The following is a 20,643-nucleotide window of genomic DNA, read 5'->3' on the forward strand; positions in this document are numbered from 1 at the left end:
TACAGCCCACAAGACGTCCAATATACTTATGCTTGTTTGATTTAGTTATTTGGGAGGTAGTGAAGAGAAAATTGGCATATCAGAACTTGAGTTTGCTGTGTCGACAATGACAGATTTATTATTTTTTTAATTGAACATAACATAAGTATATCTTTTGGTTGTCTAAGTATAAAGAAATAAACAACAGATGAAGACCCAAGCATCAGAATGTTAGTTGATTAGTAAGTTTTATCTTTATGTGATCTTTAGTGGCAGATAAAAGCTGGTGAGGTCCAGGCCCTTCCTAATCTGCCTGGAAAAAGTGCTGTTCCAATGGAAAAAAAAAAACATTATTTTAAAAGTTTAACTCTGGAGGCCCTGTGTGTGAAATGCCGATTAAGTAACACAAAAGTAACAAAAAGGAGTAATCTGGGAAAAGGCAACATTTGCCTTTACTTTGGAAGAACCTTCGATTCCTCTGCAATCTGATTTTAGTCGGTCCTGTACCATCCTGGATTTCTTTCTCCTTTCTAGTGCAGACAGGACAGCAGGCACCGCCATCTTCTTGCTAGTTCTTCCTACGTTATATGATCTTTCACTGCACAGGCGTGAGATTGGGTAACATTTCCTCCCTAAAATGTAAAAGGAAAAAAAAAAAAAGTTACAATTTCCCTTCATATACACAGCAGGCATACGCAGGGAACAACCCAAAGCCTGCTGGTAATAATACATCACGTGCAGCTTTCCCGCACAGTCTTTACCAATGGGTCCTCCCAAAAAAAAACTAATAAAAAAAATTGGCCTCCCTTTTACATAATGTTTAAAAGGTCATGATAGGTAATCTGCTATAAACTGTGTCTAATATAGTGTGATTAAAAGTTACAGTATGCTCTTTTCACTTCTCCATTACCTACTGATCTCTCGCACTCCACTCCTTCCCAAAAAACTTTTCTGACCTTTGACAAGTCAGTCTGTGATCATTTGACCTATGTTTCTTCATGAAAACCATAATTTGAAGATAAAATATAGTGTAATGAAATTCCCTGAAAACTCAAACTTTGAAAACAGTGGCTTCAGATTCTCGTCAATCTGTAAAGTCAGTGGTCATACGTACCAGTTTGTAAATTAAAAGAATAAATAAAGAATATATGAGATGTTACTTCTCTAATTTACAAAACTGCATCTACATATTTTACCTGTAGGGGGAGCCACGCTACCATATAATTAAACTAAGACATTGCCAAACTTCCCTTAAGACTTTATAACTGCAGGTAGTTTACAATATAATTGTAACACTGCAACCAATGATTTAATGTATTTCTCTGGAGCCTCATACTTAGACACCTGAAGAATGAGATTCCTAGATGTCCCAGTTTTGGACAATGGAGTGGATGTGAAATTACTGAAACAAAGCAGACCTTTTATTATATAAAAGTAATTTTTTTTTGAAATGCTCTCTGCAGAGGAATAATTGTTGTATTTAGCGAATGATAAATTTTGTCCTTCGCTAATTGGCATGCTGTAAAAAGAGCAGCAAAGTCAATCTCAGGTAATTACCACTGCTTGGAGAACTATAATCAACTCTAATAATTGGGAGTGAGAATGACACAAAATGCATTTGATGTTTAGTGTAAAGAAAAAAAAGTCCACAGCACCAGTCCCAGGTATATTTAACACATCTCAGGGATAGCTGCAGTGTAGATAAGGCAAGAGTTTAGGCTTTATGAGGACAAAGAGAAGGATGCAGTGGCAGGGGGTCGGCCATACCAGACTCAATATTAAAACGGACAGATAAGCTGAACCTTCCATACAAGAACTTGTATCCAACTCTATTCTTAATAATTTTATTTATACACCTACAATGTGGCCATATATATGGGGGTTTTGTGTTGTAGTTGTGCCTGTTCCCACCTACCATTGGGTGTTCCAATTCCCCTTAATTTACATTATAATAAGTAAATTCCAAATCTTTCATGGAGATCTGGTGCCCCCATAGTAATGTTCCCAGGAACACAGAGCTCTTTCTACCAGAACTCACAAGTTATATTAACGGTTCAGTGGTTTACCTCTCTAGTAGGAAACACTTATCCTTTAACTGTAAGGCTTTAATGGTCTGGGTCTTTGTTGAGTACAACCATTTATTATCATGCACAGGTATGTTTCTTCCTCAGAACTAGCACTGATTTAAGATGTGGGTCATTGGAGAACTTCAAACTGAAAGACCTCCTCAGCTCAGAGGCAGGTAACATCCATCCTGACAATAGCCTCCTTAAAAGTATTAATAGCCAAATGTTTTATTTTTGCCTCTGCAGGGTCTCCCTGATGCCCCGCCAAGGCCTTCCCCGTGTAGTGCTAAAAGGAATCTTCCAGGGTGCCAAAGTGGTGCGAGGACCTGACTGGGAATGGGGGAACCAAGATGGTAAGTGGTCAGACCTAGTGGCCAACAGGGTCATCACTAAACCAGAGAAAGGGCAATAAGGTGCATTTGCTACTATGTTCAAATAATGTTCTTGCACTTGTTAACAAGTGTTTGTAAGCGTTGGTACAATGAAATGTGTACACAGTGATTTTTACACTTGCCTTGCAGTGTTAGAGCCCTGGGTTAGGGACACTGTCTCCTGGAGATTGAATGTTCTTATCCTTGCTGTAAGACATAGGAGAACATAAAGCAGTGTTCAAAGGACATATATTACATTCAGACTTCCAGGAATTGGTCACCACTGATCACCCCCACATTTCTTTCATGATCGTTGTCTTTCTGTGTGTATGGCCCATGTAGGCAGTCTGTTTCCCCCACGTTCCATTAAAAAACACAATCTGACTGGTTGATGTTTGAAACCCAGGCAGTTTTTTGATCTGAGATTGCATGTTTTATTTGGTCGGAGCCTTTTTCATAGCTTTACCAGATTTCCACTGTGGCATAGGATTAGCTGTATGCCTTTTTTCCACTAACCAAATTCTTACTTGCCTCAATAATAATAATAATACTGTGCACTTTAATTGTTGCAAGTGGTGTGTATATCATTTGAGCTACAGCTTAAAGAAGACAGAGCCCAGCACATTCAATCTTTTCTGCAGGACATTATATCCTTGTGAACAGATTTACAATCTAATGATAAATGAAATCCATTGCTTGTAGTGTTGAATATTCAAGCTGTAAAGATCCAAAGAATAGTGATTAATCAGTAATGTGTCCTTTCATTTATAGGCAAGCCTCTTCGCTTCTCCAATGACATACTAATGACTTCCTAACTTATATATAAAATATCTATACACAACTTCAGAACTTCACTATAGCTGCCCTACTCTCTGAAATGCCTTTCCTCGCCCTGTTATGCTTGTTCTACTTTCCACATGTTTAAAAAAGTCCTTAAAATGCATCTTTTCAAACTTGCCTACCCGTCTTCATCTGCCTTTTAACCCATAACGAACACTGGGTAAAAATTTTGAACAAATTTTTTGTTTACTTCAATTTTTAAGCGTATTTACACTAAAATAGGTATGCTGATTTTGAAAGTGCAGTTAGTTTTCTTCTATCACGTCGGGTTTTTTCTCTACCTCTTACATTAATGCGATTACTGCAGCGTGGATTTTTATAGGCTATTCATTTCACGTATTTCCTTTCTTTCAGATCATGTCTGGTTCTGCTGTTTCTCGTCGTAAGTGCCTAAACAACCCTGATTCATTTATATAGTTATATCTGTGGCAGTTTTACTATTCCCAGTCAAAGTGCGAACATCAGCATATTTGTAGAGCAAGCCTATTTGGCATATTTCAAAGTTAAACTTGGTGAACAAGATAAGTCTTGGGCCCCTCATGAGGTGTGCAAACAGTGTGTTGAGGGTTTACAGATGTGGACAAAGGGCACACGTGATAAGATGCCGGGTTTTGTTACACTACTCTCTCTTGAAGAACATGATTATGGTGATGAACTAAGTGACAACAATGATGAAGAGTTTGAAATTGAATAAAACTCTGTAAGAGATTGGATCAGCATGAGTTGAGTGATTTGGCACGTGATTTGGGACTTTTGAAGAAGGCTTCAGAACTCCTAGCATCAAGACTGCGTGAGAAAAACTTACCGTATTTTTCGGACCATAAGACGCACTTTTTTTCCTCCTAAAGTGGGGGGAAAATCAGGGTGCGTCTTATGGTCCGAATGCAGAGGTACAGGGGCATATATCATTTATGAAGATAGTGAAGAAAGTGATACTAGTGATAGTAAGGAAGTGATCACCCTAAGTTCTGACTCCAGTGATGAGTGCTAGTGCTAGGCAAAGTGCTAGTCCTCATTTGTTATTGGTAGTTGATGATAGTTCTTAACCACCACTGAGTTTATGCCATTATGTTAATTTATTACAGTATTTTGTACTGTACTTTTCTTTGTACTGTACAAACAGTTATAATAAATATTTTACTACACTGGTACAATTTGGTTCAGAATATTTTTTTCTTGTTTTCCCTTCTCTGAAAACCTGGTGCGTCTTATAGTCCGGTGCGTCTTATGGTCCGAAAAATACGGTACTTGAAAAAGGAACAAAGGTATTGTACTTCCGAACCAGAGAATTTGCATTTCTGCAGTACTTTAGAACTGACAGTGTCTTTGTGTTCTGCCATAACATACCTGGTTTAATGGAGGAATTGGGAATTCCAATCTATAACTCAACTGAATAGTGACTATTCATAGATCGCTCAAAGCGGAGATTAAAGTGTGCCCTACTTCACAATCGCAATATATTTGGGTCGGTCTCAATTGGTCATTCAGTTTGTCTTTGTGAAGAATATGCAGACATAAAGAGAGTTATTGAGTTGTTGCGATATCACCAACACAATTGTGTCATCTGTGTTGACCTTAAAATGATAAGCTTCCTTCTTGGTCAGCGATGCGGATACACCAAGTATCCCTGTTATCTGTGCAAGTGGGACAGCAGAGCTCGTCAGAGGCATTGGGTGGAAAGGTATTGGCCTCCAAGATCTGCCATAAAACCAGATGATCCAAACATTCTACATGAGCCACTTGTTGATAGAATATTATATTCCCGCCTCTGCACATGAAACTGGGTCTGATGAAGCAGTTTGTTAAAGCTTTGCCAACTGAAGGAGATGTTTCAAGTACCTCATTTTGGCATTTCCTAGCCTGTCATTTGAAAAAAATAAAAGGTCGGTGTATTTGATGGTCCACAGATTCGACAGCTCATCAAAGTTGAACATTTCATCAGGACAATGTCAGAAGTCGAAAAGAATGCTTGGATATCATTCAAAGCCAATGTCAAGGACTTTCTTGGAAACACACAAGCAATTTATTACACAGAAATTGTCCAGAAACTCTTGGAGAGCTACAAAATGCTTGGTTGCAATATGAGCATTAAGGTGCATTTTCTGCATGGCCATCTTTCTAACTTCCTGGAAAACCTTGGTGCAGTCAGTGATGAGCAAGGTGAACGATTCCACCAAGATTTGAAGGTCATGGAAGGACGGTATCGGGGTAGATGGGATGTACATATGATGGCTGACTATTGTTGGAGCATCCGGTGGGATTTTCCTAACACTGAACACTCCAGGAAAAGCTATAAGCGTAAATTTTTACTTTAAGCGCTTACCCGGTTATATTTCAAATGTTTTACTGTAAAAAATATGTAAAAATGTCAGAGCAGGGGTGTCAAACTCAAACACACAGAGGGCCGAAATTCAAAACTTAGACTAAGTCGCAGGCCAAACTTGAAATTTATTAAACAAAAAAAAAAGAAACAAGAACACATGAGAAGAGTGTGCAGTAATATGCAGTGGATTAATGTAAATTATTTAGATCAATCCACTGCATATTACTGCATGCTCTTCTCATGTGTTCTTGTTTCTTCTTTTTGAGAATAATTGTTTTACTTTGCCAGAGAATGCAATGTGAAACCAAATTAATTGCTGTATTCATTTGGTTTCACATTGCATTCTCTGGCACAGTACAACAATTAATATAACAATAGCTCTATGATAATTCCTGATAATTGAGCTTATCTGTCAGTATAAACTCTGCCACGCATAGGCTGCTGTTCAATAAACACGAGTGATGCCGCTACTACAATTCCCGCCATCACTTGGGTCTATAAAATATGAGGCCACGCATAGGCAGAGAGGCCGCTGGTCTAAAGACGCAAGTGATACCGGGAGTTGTAGTAGCAGCATTGTACTCGCATCTATAAAACAGCAGCTTAATATCAGTTGCAGCTGGCTCGCTGTTACTATGGATTGCAGTAGTGGCGGGCCAGCCAGATTTGTTGACACACACAGTTTAACAGCCCATAGAGTAACAATAAATCCTTTGTATGAACAAAAGACATTTAAATAAACAGTACATTCAAGTTATTATTTTTTTATTTTTTCATTGTATGTAAAATTTGTATGTTTTTTGACAAAAATGGAGGGTACCCTGTATCGTAAAAACTGGATGTGCTAGCAAAAAACTGGGGTCATTTCTGGATTCACCACCCAAAAACTAGTAAAAAAACAAGTGTAAGATCTAACTCAACAAAAATGCTTTCCCCAGTGTATAATTAACCACTATTCATACCTTCCTCCTTTTGTACATTACTCTCCCCTTACCTCTTAGATTGTAAGCTGTATTCAGTATGGTCTTCTCCTCTCCTGTGTCATTGTTTGTACTTGTCATTTGCAAACCCTATATAATGAACAATTTTGCATACAATGTTTGCGCTTTATAAATAAAGTTTAGTAATAATATTATTAAGCTCACTTTTTATTAATCACAATGCTTTCTGTCTTCTGTGTTGTCTAGGTGGAGAATCTAAAGTTGGCCGGGTTGTAGACATCCGCGGTTGGGATGTAGAGACTGGACGCAGCGTGGCAAGTGTAACTTGGGCTGACGGCACCACTAATGTGTACAGAGTTGGGCACAAGGGCAAAGTAGATCTAAAGTGTATTGCGGATGCTCAAGGAGGGCACTATTACAAAGACCATTTACCTAAGCTCGGTAAGACAGACAGAAAGGTTTTCTCTAACATTATTATGTTAGTTTTATTTATTTTTAGATTTTAATATTTCCCAGACTTGATTAGTTTACACTTCCAGCCAAGTATAGTTTTTTGGAATACAGTGAGAAATGGTTATAACCTATTTGTTTTATGGATCACTGGGTGCTCACTTCCTGTTGGATTGCACTTTGTCAAGCCTTGATGATCAGTCACCCAGAAATATGTACAGACCTGCTTTCCATTGAGTAATCATATAAGCCAGAGGTCGTCAAACTCCAGCCTTTAGGCTAGATATGGCCTAGCTGGTAGTTTGTTCCTGCCTAACGACCCCTGGACAATCAAGCTTAATGCCAGCCGGCAACCCGGAGCCACCGGAACCGCATGCGGCTCTTGAGCCTCCTCTTGCTGTGGCTCCCTGAAGGGAATTCCCTCTCCTCTGCAATGCATACGGAGGAGAGGGAATGTTCCCTATTTACTCCGGCAGCCCAACCTTCACTTTATTAGTGCCTCACGCCAAACCCTATCCACAGCAAGAATACAAGCAAGCCAGGTCCCATGGCTTCTCTGAGATAAGTTTTAAAGTGTTACATAAATGTTCAGAGGGCCATTCCATACCCTGCTGCTGTGGACATATCCACCGCATCTTGCACCAATAGGCACATGTTGCTTAAATCATGCAACTATCCTATACTAATATATATATATATATATATATATATATATATATATATATATATATATATATATATATAAACTCAACCTCTTGAGGATATCTTCACACTGTATCTGTTGTGTTGCAGCTACAATATTCTTTATTGGATAAAACTTATTGACCACAAGTATAAAAAGTTTATGAATCCTGGATTTTAGAGGCACAATTATGTGGTGTGTGTATATATATATATATATATATATATATATATATATATATATATATATATATATATATATAGTATATATATATATATATATATATATATATATATATATATATATATATATATATATATAGGAAATTGATAGTGCTATCCCTTGTTTATCAACTGTATATTCCTCATGTCTGACTTTAAGTACTGACATAAGAAAGAATCCCCTGGCATATTGGCCAGCATATTTGATATATTACAGCCAGCTTTATTGACATGCCTTTGTCCTTTTTTAAGGAAAACCAGCAGAGATTCAGAGGAAGGAAAGTTCAGAACGGCATCCGTTCCAGCATGGTGATAAAGTTAAGTGTCTTTTGGATATTGAAATTTTACGGGAAATGCAAGAAGGGCATGGAGGATGGAACCCAAAAATGGCAGAGGTAATTGCATAGTTACTGTAATATTTCAGTCATCAATTCACAAACTGTCCTGTTTTGTAACTTTGCATTCACTTGATCTATGTTTTTCTGATTCAGAGAAGGTGAGATCTGCCCACTTTTGACCTTTTAGCCAATTTTTTTTCTAGTGTCTCCCCCAAAATAATTATCTCTTGTTTAATAGCCAACTAATTAAAAAGCTTGTGTGGGAGTTTGTGAAAACATATGTGTGTCTGACCCTGCTGATGACAACTCTGCAACAGCATCAATGCCCCTGTGCTTGTCTTACTGTATATTTATTGTATATTTGGCAAGAAACCAAACCATATTTTCACTGTATTTCAATCATCTACTGCTGTATATTGCAATGTGACAAAATGCATTTAGGACTAAACAATGGGTTTACTTTATTAGGATGAAAATTGTTTGACATCATTGAATTGCATACTTCCTAATTCATTGCCTAAGCTTGTTTTTGCCATACAGTTTATAGGTCAAACAGGAACTGTTCACAGAATTACTGAGAGGGGGGATGTCAGAGTGCAGTACAACAGTGAAACACGCTGGACATTCCACCCTGGTGCTCTGACAAAGGTACCGCAAGATGTATGTAAATCAACAAAATACACAGACATGAAATTACATTTAAAAGAATGGACATTTTATTTTTTTTATTTATTGATTTCAGAGCTAGGTCTGTTTTTACCTATATATTGTAGCATTTTCAAAGAAAAAGTGCGTCCCTGGATTAATCATTATACCAAGCTCCCAGCACACCCTAGTAATATGTTACCTTGACTTTCCTATGCATCTTGATCAGACTTCCTAACTCTAATCTGTTCAGTCAAACCAGACTTATAAGAGAGAAAGTTCAGTAACTGATAGCTGTAGACTTTCTCTCCCCATTTATTCTATGTCATGGAAGGCCTAGGAATCTGATTTTTAAATATTTATCGTCACAGTGTTAAATCTCATTTGCAATTTCTGTTGCATTTTGATGTCGTTTGCATGGTCTTTAGGTCCTTATTGAGGTGTAGTAGGAGTGGTATAGGAGAGGTCTTTTTAATGGAGAAAATGGGCTGTTGAAAATGGCATAATGACAAAGGTGCAAATACTTTACTTGCGCCAGTTGTCAGAGGCCCCCTTTACACTGCTGTCAAATACCCTGTACATGTAGTTGCTGCAGAAGTATAGTTACGTGGTCCTGATCAGGTGGTAAACCATCTGGGGACTTCACCATATTCAGTAACTGTAGGGTAGCAGGGGTAGGTTAGCAAATAGATTGCTTGATGGAATTTTTTGTGTCCTGACCATAACCAAGACATATTGGAACAGCTCTTACTTTCACAAGCCTTATCCTCAACAAAGAGTGTAAATTCGGAAATTAAAAAATCTGAAGTCTTCAGTCTTTATGTAGAAGATGATGCAGAAATTATTCCTCAGTTTTAATGGTGACTCCTTGACTTATCCATGGGTGTACCTGGTGGTTGGAGAGTATGCGTGTCACATGATCACGTCAATGCCGCTACATCCCTTTAGCGTTGTGATATGGTGCGTATTTATTTGCGTAGTGCTGCCACTTAGTGTCAGATTGTGCAGTTGCGCTTTATAGTATTGTTATTGCAATTTGTGCTTTTATTAGTTGCTCCCTTTTTTCCTTTTTGCATACAGTGAAAAAGCTTTTTTTTTTTCTTTTATTTTGTTTCTTTCCTTTTTAGCACAGCAGCATTTGGGTTGGTGATGTTGTGCGTGTGATGGATGACATGGATACAGTCAAGAAGCTACAAGTTGGTCACGGAGAGTGGACAGATGATATGGCTCCTGTGAGTGCCTGAAATCATGAGTGCCACTTGTTAGCACTGGAAAACTTTCTGCTTTTGGAACTTTTCCAATTTTTCATCTGTCTGCTCATTTCTCTGTGTTAACTCCCATTTTGAACAAATAACCAGGGTATACAGTAACAGAATTGCCCCATGGTGCTAAGTACCATGAATGAGAGTTGAAGCTAGGACACCTAAAATACTTCTGAATTTTTAACACTATTTTGTTTATAGTGACTGTAGCTACAGAGGGCAGTGGGAACTTGTTTAAAGGGCACAGGGTAAAGCGCCAATGTTTTGCTATCGTATGCATACCGTGACAGGATGCCTTTAGTACAGTGGAGGTTAGTATTACTGTCTGCCCCAACGGAGTTGATACTTTTTAGGTCCTTCTATTCACCCAAAGATAACATGCCTTGTGGTTCCCCATGTGTCATTTCATATACCAATTCTTCCTACGCCATAGAATCCATGGTTTCTATACACTGCATTGATAGTATAGGTTCAACAAGTCTGAAATGGTTGTGTGTAGCTTGGACAGGCAGGCAGTGTCGTTACTATAAACCAACAGTTTTGGCTGCCTGCAGAGGCTAAAAGTAATGATTTGCACTGCTCATCTCTCCACTCTTTTTATATTTTGGAACATGTGATTAAAGAAATTTTTCAAAGCTTTTTGAAATTATCAGAAACCACTCTGCCTGTAATCACACAAGATTGATCCTCTGTTTGTGCAGTTTCTGAACACATTTCTACGCTTCATCCAGTGCAGGGCTGACCAAGGTGACCGTCCTTTAGGTATTCTGTATGCAGCAAATGTATTAATCTGTAATCGGGTCTAGTGTGACAATTAATGGATAGACGAGGCTTTGGTACTGAAATGATCACAAAGTCAAATTTGTTCAAAATGCTTGGAGTGATGATGTAAATTCTTCCTCTTGTTTTCTGTAAATGTCTTCATACGTTTTACTACCGTCATTGGCCATGAACCCTTTCCTTCACACCCACTAACTTTCTGTCAAGGTTATTATGTGATTTGTATTCAGAATTTGCGGAAATTTTCTTCCCACTTCACCAAACATTCTGTTCTTTACACATGAGTTTTCTTAGCTGGACTTGTATTTAATACAAGTCAGTGTTTTTGATGTAAGGAGCCCCAGTTCTTGTAGATTTTCTATAACAATATCTAAATAATGTTTTGTATCTTCAGAGCTGTCATAATATAGCTAATCAAATTATAGCTAGTTCTCCTTCTTTGATAAATTAGGTCACCATATTGGTTTATCAATACTAATTTACAGTCTACATGACAATATGATGAGCATAAGAACTGGCCATAAGTATGCAAGTATTTTAATGTAAACAGGTGCAGGCTTACCTTACTTACTTACCTTACTCCAGGATCAGACACAGCCTAAAGTTTCACAGTTACTATCCTGATGAAAGCCTTACTTTACACCCATACTACCCACACCTAAGAAGTGTGTAAGTGTGAAATACTGGAGCCCTGTAGTCTAGAGGAAAAAAAAAGAATATATTTTGTCCCTAGCATGCACTCTCCTGGTTTGGTAGACACCATGTGATTTTAGGCAGTTAAACAGGGCTGCAATTGATAAACTTTAGGTGACAAAGCTGAAATGTCAAACTCAAAGTTAGGACAGTGTCCCATGCAGTTTTTGTTGGTGGCAACATTCATGCTGGACTTCCCATGTGGCAGTTTAGATAATCCAAAATTAAGTAGTCTTGGTCCAAGCCTTTCAGACAGCCGAGACCACAATTCCTTCTGCAGAGGTCTAAGTTTAGGATTCTGATTTTGCAGGGGTCGAAATGCTTGAAAAATGTGTGAACTATATCTCTGTAAGCCAATGAACATTATGACATGTATTTTTAAGAAGCCCTTTGCTTATTCACAATGTATTATATGCTTAGCTTCAAGTTCCTCAGTTATTTGACACAATAACCAGCAACACTTTTATAGTTGCTTCTTTAATCTGAAATTAATCCTTTTACATTTCTCCACTTTGCCTGTTAGGCTTTGGGACAGATCGGCAAGGTTATTAAAGTGTTCGGAGATGGAGACATGAGAGTGTCTGTTGGTGGCCAGTCGTGGACATTTAACCCTGCTTGCCTCACCTCTTATCAGAGAGACAATGATGCCAACCTCATGACAACTGAAAATGCCAAGGAGTCCAAAAGTAAGTTATTAGCAGAGTTATGATAACAGAAGAACCCGCCCCCCTTTAGCTTCCGTCATATTCTTGGATTTTGCAGAGTGTGGCTACCCCTGGGTTGAGTTGGTTGTAAGAACATAAAAGAGATGTGTGGATGGCTTGCCAGCTCACTGTACTAGCCAGGTGTAATGCTCAGCATTGGTCCCTCCTTCTACTAAATAGTTATTTAATTACAAATTTGCATTTAGCAGGCATGAACTCATTTGTATCAAAGAAGAAATGCCATGTGCATAGAACCTAATTTATTTATGCTTGTTAATGTTTTTTTAATCAGTTAAGTTTTCCTTGGCAGGTGCACTGGTCTCCATTTTAGAAAAGATTCTGGCTCAGAAGACAGATTGTGAAAGTCCCAATTCCCTGGTGATAGAAGCAGCTCAAGGAAACACTGGCAAAGTGAGGGAGATGCTTCAGAAGCACCCAGACAAGGTACCATTTACAAAAATTGTCCCTGTTCCTAACAAATTCACATTCATTCATCACCACCTTTGTATATTTGTCCTACCAGCAGCAAGATTCTTGTGCCTTGATCCCATGTCTGCCTATCCACCTCAGCCCTTTTAAAAACTGCCTAAAACAGAAATAAGTACACTTACCTTTAATCCCGCAGAGCAGTCGATCGGTTCGGAGGTTTCTTCCGTCGGGTCCCACGTCGTCCCGGTATCCATCTTCGGGCTGATGCGCTAGGCGCCGCCATCTTCTCCCCCTCTTCCAGGTTCTGATTTCTACATCACCTGACACAGGCGTGAGATCGGGTTAATGTAGACTGGGAAAACAACTTGCCAATCTCACTGCGCATTAATGAGATTGGCAATTTTTTTCCTTTTTGATGAAAGGGCTCCCGGGATGCGTGACGTAGGTATCCCAGGAGGCTCTGCGCTCCCTTTCATTCTCGATCGTCTACAGAATTTTTACCTTACATAAAAGGGTTGTTTACTCTTTTATGTAAAGTAAAAATCCTGAGTTTAGGTACACTTTAAGTTAATGCCTCTTCCTGATTGTATTTATTTTACGAAATAAAAACATCTAAAATAGAACTTTTACAGTGAGAGAAAGAAGTAATTGATCCCCTGCTGATTTTGTACGTTTGCCCTCTGACAAAGAAATGACCAGTCTATATTTGTAATGGTAGGTTTATTGTAGCTGTGAGAGACAGAATAACAATAGAACCCTCATTTTTTTTTTACCTGAATGTGTGCATGCATCCATTGTACTGGAAATTACTTTACAAATTCCAATACTCCAGGTTCATAAATTTCAAGGCTTACTAAAAATACAACTAATAACCATATTCTCTGTGTCAAAATTTTTTTAAATAAAAAGCATGAACTAGATTTCTAATCGAAACACAAAGACCTCTGACACTGGAAGTACGAGATGTCATGGTGTTCTAAAGATTTCGAACTCCATATGTATTAAAAAGAAAAGAGAGGTTCACTTCATCATTATCTACCAATTATTCAGATTCCAGGTTTAAAAGGGTTAGTCTTAAACGTTCTATAGCCCATAATGCTTTGCACCAAGCAGATTTCTAGTTTATCCTTTTTTGCTTGATTATCTGAAGTTTAGCTTAGTGGAGTTTGGCTGACATCCAAGCAGGATTCCTCCTTTTAAAATGAGTCAAACCAGAACATGGACTGCTTTGCATCACCATCAGTCTAGCTAATTAAAAACCTTGTAACCTTCCAGCCTATAACGCCTTGACCGGTATTATAGAATAAATGACTGCGTCAGCACTGGCGGGTGTTCCCACCAGCTGCAGAATATGCACAGTGATGAACAAAATACAGATAAAATAAAAGTGGCCCCAGTGAGGGTTAATATAGGCCATGTGTCACACTCAAAGGCTTCATTTTCTCCTTCCAGTACAAGGCCTCTGCTTGTGTGTTGACGGTTGCTGCTGTTTTTTCCATGCTAGGTGGATATAAGGAACCAGGGCAGGACGGCTCTACAGGTGGCTTCCCACTTGGGACACATAGAGGTGGTGAAGGTTTTAATTCAAGCCAATGCAAACATCGACCTAAAGGATGATGAAGGGGATTCTGCATTACATTATGCTGCTTATGGGTAAGATTTGTACAGGCTATGAAAATACAGAAAGAGCCTAGTGCACTAAGTTTTAGACTGTGCACACTTACCTACCTTCTAGAAAGGCCCAGAAGACTTTTAAAAGTAGAGGTGCTTTTATGCAAATATTAACTAATTGGCTTAAGAAGAGGAAATATAAGAATTATGCACTAGTGCATAGAACCTGGTTGAAAGCTGATTGAGCTTCCAAACAAGATGCTGTGTCAATAGCTAGGAATTTATACTATAAGGTTTTTGCTTTTAGTAGCCATTCCTGATTTAGTGTGTTAAAGTGACCACAGACATGCTTTCAACTGACAATTTTACATCAGTCAATAGACTACACATTGCCCATCAGTCACACTACATAAGTATAGGAAGCAGTACTCTGGAGTATGTATTATAGGAAACTACTAGAAAGTACATTTCATGGTGGATTACTGCAGGGACTGGCAAAAGTTACCTAAAGGGTACCAAGTTTCAAAAAAGGATACTCATGGTCCTTGTATTTGGACAGTATTTAGTCTTGATTTCAGCTTCTAAAATAACCCAAATGCATAAACATTGCCCAGCTTATTCTGTATTTTTCTGGCTTTCTCTGAACTTCCCTTTAATATTTGTTTTGTTCTCAGTAACCAGCCTGCTATCATCCGCTTCTTGCTGACAAAAGGAGCCAATGCTGAGCTACTCAATAATGCCAAGTGCACTGCTTTGTACATTGCTGTCAATAAAGGCTTCACAGAGGTGGTGCAAGTACTCTGTATTCCCAATTGTGCCATCAATGTCCAGGTGAGTTGTTTATTACAAATATAGGTTGCAAGTTTCCCACCCTGTTCTGTCCCACTATGAGAATATTCTGTGTTGAAGCTGGATGAGTCAGAGATGTAAAAAGTCCTCTGCCTTTGCTAACTTATAAAGATCTATATGGTTTTTCAGTTAGGTTGGACAAATTGAGGAGTTAGTGTGATTCATTGCTAAAAAGACTTGAATGCTGTGTTTTTTAAATATCCCAGAACGTCTTGTATTTCATTTTTATTTATAAGTTAAAGATTTCACAAAAGTACTGATATTATACAAATGATAGGTTTAAGCATGTTAAGAAGTTTTAAAAGAATGCTATGACCGATTGTTGCTATACATATATTATGGGCTTCTTGGTAAAAAGGGTTACTAATTACTATTTTCTCACTAGCCAAGCAAAAAAGATGACCAATGACACTCACCTTTGTATGTCTTCTCTTAGGACTTACATGGAGACACACCCCTGCATTATGCCATCACAGCAGACTACAGAAGTATTATAGAGATCCTCACTGAAGTACCAAATATTGATTTCACTGTGCAGAATCAGCAAGGCTTCAACCTGCTCCACCATTCTGCTCTAAAAGGGAATGTCTTGTAAGTATGCTTCTAACTCTTCTTATTAAGTAGTCATCAGCCATCTTACAAGCCACAGAACATTCCTAAAGGGCATGCATGTACCCCCATGTATGTTCCATTGAAATAGGCTAGGAAACATTAGCGGAAGACCTTTTTTCTGGGTTGTGGTGACCAGGGAATAACCACTCGAAGGTCCTGTTTTTTTTTCTGCTCATCTAATATTGGAAGTTTGTGTAAGGGTTTTTTTCTTGCCTTCCTCTGAACCAACTATGTCCATAGGGTTTTATATCTGGGATATTTACTTCCCTAGTGGTTGAACTTGATGGACTTGTGTCTTTTTTCAACCTGACCTACTGTGTAACACCACTTGGCACTTAAATGGAAGCTCCTGCCTCCATTCCCATACCAGGCCCATGTAATGTCCTAAATTACTAGGGTTTGACTTCCCCACTCCCTTAGGTCAGTAACCCAGCCACATTTAGTATGAGCTGCAGGGGGCTGGGAGGGAGTGTAGGTAATATAACATCCTTTAGTAAAGTGTTGGTGTAACATTTTTTTCTTAAATAAGTTTTATTAAATTTTAATAAGAAAGATTACAACATCATAGCAAACTAAAAAAATAGAAATTTTACAATAGTGTAAGCAGCACGGTTCAAATTATTCTTAAGAAAATTAGTAATTTACAGCTTTGATAATAGTAAGGCACTGAAAGTATGCTATATTTAAATATAAACATTGAGGGGGGGAAAACAAAACTTATTGCCCAAATCTTGTATAATTTCCAAACATGCAATATCCTTTATCCATGACTGTTAAATAGAACATTTCAACTAGTAATAGATCCTATCATACCAAGACAAACCATTTGTAACGCCCCAAGTTGAATATTTAAATCGGTCATAAATTGGTGCAACATTTTTAATGTGTCAGAGATAAGCTTCTGCACTACAAGGTACTTTGACATGTATGAAGTGTTGCCTCTGTAATGAAAATAGGAAGAACCAACCCTCTTGCATACCTGCTTTACTGATATTTAGCTGCAGCAGCATGGACATAAAATGAAACATTAAGAGCTTTCAGATGTGGTCAGTTTTCTGTTGGTCAGAGCCTTTTGTTCAGTATGTAATGACAGAGCAATCCAGATCCACAAACAGGTGTGATTACTGCCCGATGTAGCTGTTGGTGTACTTGGCTGCTAAAAGCTGTTGGTCCTCTTTCAAGAATTTAGTGAACCTTAACAAAAATCAGGCCAGCTCTTTTGACCCTGCCAGAGCTGTTGAGCACGATAGAAATAAAATAATGCGTGTGTTCTAAATTTTCTTAGCATGTGCTAAATAAACCCACATTATCAATTCCACATTCTCATATGTTATCACTAATAAAGTAAGGAGATACAGAAAACTGAATTTTAAAAGGTGCCCTGCACATTTGTATTTAAACATTAAAAAGGTATCTTAACATAGAATAAAAACCTATTTGTCACACTTCATTCTCTTTATGTAGGAACCTAAACTAACTACCAAAGGCCCTATTGGTTTTAGTCCATCCAGTATTCATTAGGTCCTACTGTTCCTTGGAGGCCTAATTGTAGTCCAAGAGAGGAAACAATAATGGAACACCTCTCAGTAACCAATATTACACTGGTTCCTAATTGGGCAATAGGTGCCCCTGAACAAACTGATAGGTGAAACCTATGGAATTAGTTGGGAATGTCACACCCAGGAAATAGACAACTCTTTATTCCTAGCTTTCACCCAGTCACCAAAGCCCACTATATATAGATCGGGTGGGAAAATAGAGGCTGTCAATAATAGATCTTCATTTTCTGTCTTATCTGTGCCCAGGCATCATGTAGATTAAAAACATGCTGCTTTTGTTTAATAATACTGCATGACCACAACCCAGCCAACCTCACCATCACAGCAATTTCCAAGTTCCTGAAACAACTCTTTCTGGTACCATTAACTATTGCATGGTCGAAGGTACTTGTGTCATGCATCTTCCCCATTCCTTCCACTCAAGATCAGGAAAATATATTGTCATACAGCTTCATCATTCAGATTTCTGTGCCTTCTGGAAACTCATTCTTTCCAGCAACAGACTGGAATTCAGCTGAGGTTATAAATACCTTGTGCATTTGCCTTTTTAATCCTTATCCAAATAAGAAAATCCTGCAATAATCACTGTGTAAAGCTGAATTATTGGGACTAATGTCAGAGTTACAAGACAGTGCAGTGTTACCTAACGTAGAATGTTGGGGTGTGACGGACAGGAATTATATTTTTAAGTTTTGCATTTGCAGCAGAAACAGTGACTGTTTCTCTGTTTTCAGACTGGCAGAGGATTGGAGGAAAAACCGACTAAAATCTCCTGCCGAACCTGTAAAGCAAATTTTATTTCTAACTTTAAATATTTTACAATAATATCACATACGGAGTAAATAACATTATGTGAAATATAATTAAGTACATAGTAAGTAAAGTTCATACATGCATGTTTTTTTTTTTCAATACAGTCAGTTTAAGTGCCTGAATCTGACCTTATATCAGCTTCCTAGAATACCCCGCACAGCAAACCAGAATGCTGCAAGCCAGTCTGTGTATACAATGGACAACTCTGTCAGTTTCCATGGCAAGTTACATACTTGTCCGGTTATTCTGAGAGACATTAGGACGTCACGCAGCCCTTTTCCTTCTGAGGGATTTGTGACTCACAAGGATTTCCTAATGATCAAAGGTGACATCCCTGTCACACAGATTAAGACAAACCAGGCGAATGGACCAATGACCTGATGTGTCCCTCTGAAAAATAGCTGGGTTGTGAAATCTTATCAACGTTTCCGCCTCATATTTTGGAATGTAGATCAAAAGATGCAGCAGCTGCCCTTAATCACCAAGTGAATAGCAGAGATTGTGAAAGTTCTCTCCTGTTATTGGAAAAAAATCTAAATAGAATCTATATTCAAATGTTAACCTAAAAGTGTTTTAGCAGGCTTAGTGGGGTGGTGAAATAAATTGTATTAAATAGGCTAAAATTCATAACATTTGAGAAAATGCAGCTCCAGCCTTCTTACATTAACAAAAAGCTTAGGCTCTTGGCGTAATGGGCAGGAAAAGCCAATCTGAACCTCAGTTCCTACCTTTGGTATACTGAAGATGACTGGATGCTAAGTGTTTGGGACATGTGGCTTTAAATATTTTGAGACACTGCTGTAGAAAATGCATTCTGGTCAGTGGCACAGGCTACAAGCTTCATCTGGGTATTAGAAATACGAGTGCCTATCATGCAGACACTTTACAGACCATGTCCTACTTTCAATTCTATCCATGAAATAAACTTGCCAGTGTCAAGATTCATGAATGGCCAGAGATGTCCCCATGGTGGTTGGATGAAAATGACATTCTGCAGTGTTTCAGTAAGTGAGGAAGCTCCTTATTCATCCAACCAGCAAGGGAGCAGCAACATTAAGATTGGTATTTGTGCAATATCAATATGGTTAGTCACAGGACAACTATGCAGGTCTTGGGCTTCTTTGAACCAGTTGATCTTCACATTAGTTTTGAGTCATTACCAGAAAGTAATAAAGTCAGTGGGTAAAACATTACAGCCATGTACTTCGTATTTTTAGAAAGAGGTCAGACATAACAGCCCAGTGTTCCCAGATCATCACATGCACAGTAGCTGATATGAGATGCTACTAGGCCCTCCGTTGTATTTTTTACTTACTTTGGACTATGGAAAAGAAGAAATGTGAGACTGCAGACACAGTGAGAAGTAAACACAGACCAGAACCAAGGTAGGTTAAATCACACCACTGGAGAGAAAAGTCCAAGGGTGACTAAGTTTCTATACTTCACCTCTAACTAAAATATGACTTTGGACCATAACATCTTTGTTCTGTTTAAAGGAAGAATGGTTTTAGCAGAGTCTAGTAATCTTGTATTATTTCCCTCAGAGCTGTCAGAAAGATCCTGGAAAGAGCACGGCAGTTGGTAGACTCCAAAAAAGAAGATGGATTCACTGCTCTGCACCTGGCTACACTCAACAACCATCAGGAGGTGGTGGAGATCTTAGTCAAAGAGGTAAATATCAGCATAGATATCCTGACAGCAGTTTGTATGATTGGGGGGGACTTGTTACTACTGCAGGCCTTATGCAAACATGGAAAAAGAAAGTATAAAGGCTGCCACCTCTGAAGGCTCCCTTTGCAAATGCTTGTTCCCCGTTTGTCTTTCTAATCCAACAACTTCAATACTACCCTTCAACAAGTATGCTGAATAAGAGTTCTGACTTTCTAATCTACATGCTTTCTAGTGGTCAGTGCCACAAAGATATGGGGCAAAGGCAACCATAAAGTAGCATTCTCCAAGATCAGCAATGGCAAGGCATATATTTCTCAGTACAGGTTTCTTAAAAAATATTATAACTGGTCAGGATTCCTGTCTACATTTGCTCCTATATTTGCTTTGCTTTTAAAGTCAGGGATCAGCAGGAATACAGTATCACCTAACTAGGCCTGCATTTCTAATATTATCCAGTATTTCTCTGCATATGACTAATATACCTAAAGTAACCACAGACTTATTGTTTACCTGTGCTACACAAGTAATATCATATTCTAGGGGTAATTTGTTTTTTCTAATTCATGTAATTTGACACACACACAAAAAGTATTTTACAGTTTAAGGACATATAGAACTTCTCTGGGCATTATGTAAAAACAGTCACTAATGTACCAGCATAGTTAGTAGTAGTCACATTCATGCGGACTTGTTCTGTACTGTTGGAGACATTCCACAGCTTATCCAAGCAGCTTCATCGGTTCTAATGACATTCAGAATTCTATTAGCTTCCAGGACAAGCAATGAAACTTCTTAACTGTTAAA

The 20,643-nt window shown here is 38.3% G+C and overlaps 1 protein-coding gene across 7 annotated transcripts in view; it reads left to right on the forward strand.

The window, feature by feature from the left end:
- The window catches only part of MIB2 (MIB E3 ubiquitin protein ligase 2), a 69,627-nt gene that overhangs the window by 41,525 nt on the left and 7,459 nt on the right, over positions 1-20,643 (forward strand). For 4 of the 7 annotated variants that reach the window (XM_072427145.1, XM_072427146.1, XM_072427148.1 and 1 more), the window contains 11 exons: positions 2,292-2,398; positions 6,767-6,961; positions 8,126-8,268; positions 8,752-8,871; positions 9,984-10,088; positions 12,115-12,277; positions 12,606-12,739; positions 14,229-14,377; positions 15,010-15,166; positions 15,621-15,775; positions 19,713-19,839. In XM_072427145.1, coding sequence (XP_072283246.1) covers positions 2,292-2,398; positions 6,767-6,961; positions 8,126-8,268; positions 8,752-8,871; positions 9,984-10,088; positions 12,115-12,277; positions 12,606-12,739; positions 14,229-14,377; positions 15,010-15,166; positions 15,621-15,775; positions 19,713-19,839 — 1,555 coding nt within the window. The remainder of the gene's footprint in view (positions 1-2,291; positions 2,399-6,766; positions 6,962-8,125; positions 8,269-8,751; positions 8,872-9,983; positions 10,089-12,114; positions 12,278-12,605; positions 12,740-14,228; positions 14,378-15,009; positions 15,167-15,620; positions 15,776-19,712; positions 19,840-20,643) is intronic. The other 3 variants (XM_072427149.1, XM_072427150.1, XM_072427151.1) reach the window with 3 other exon arrangements.

Source organism: Pyxicephalus adspersus, chromosome 11 (genome assembly GCF_032062135.1).
Source record: "Pyxicephalus adspersus chromosome 11, UCB_Pads_2.0, whole genome shotgun sequence".
Classification (NCBI taxonomy): domain Eukaryota; kingdom Metazoa; phylum Chordata; class Amphibia; order Anura; family Pyxicephalidae; genus Pyxicephalus; species Pyxicephalus adspersus.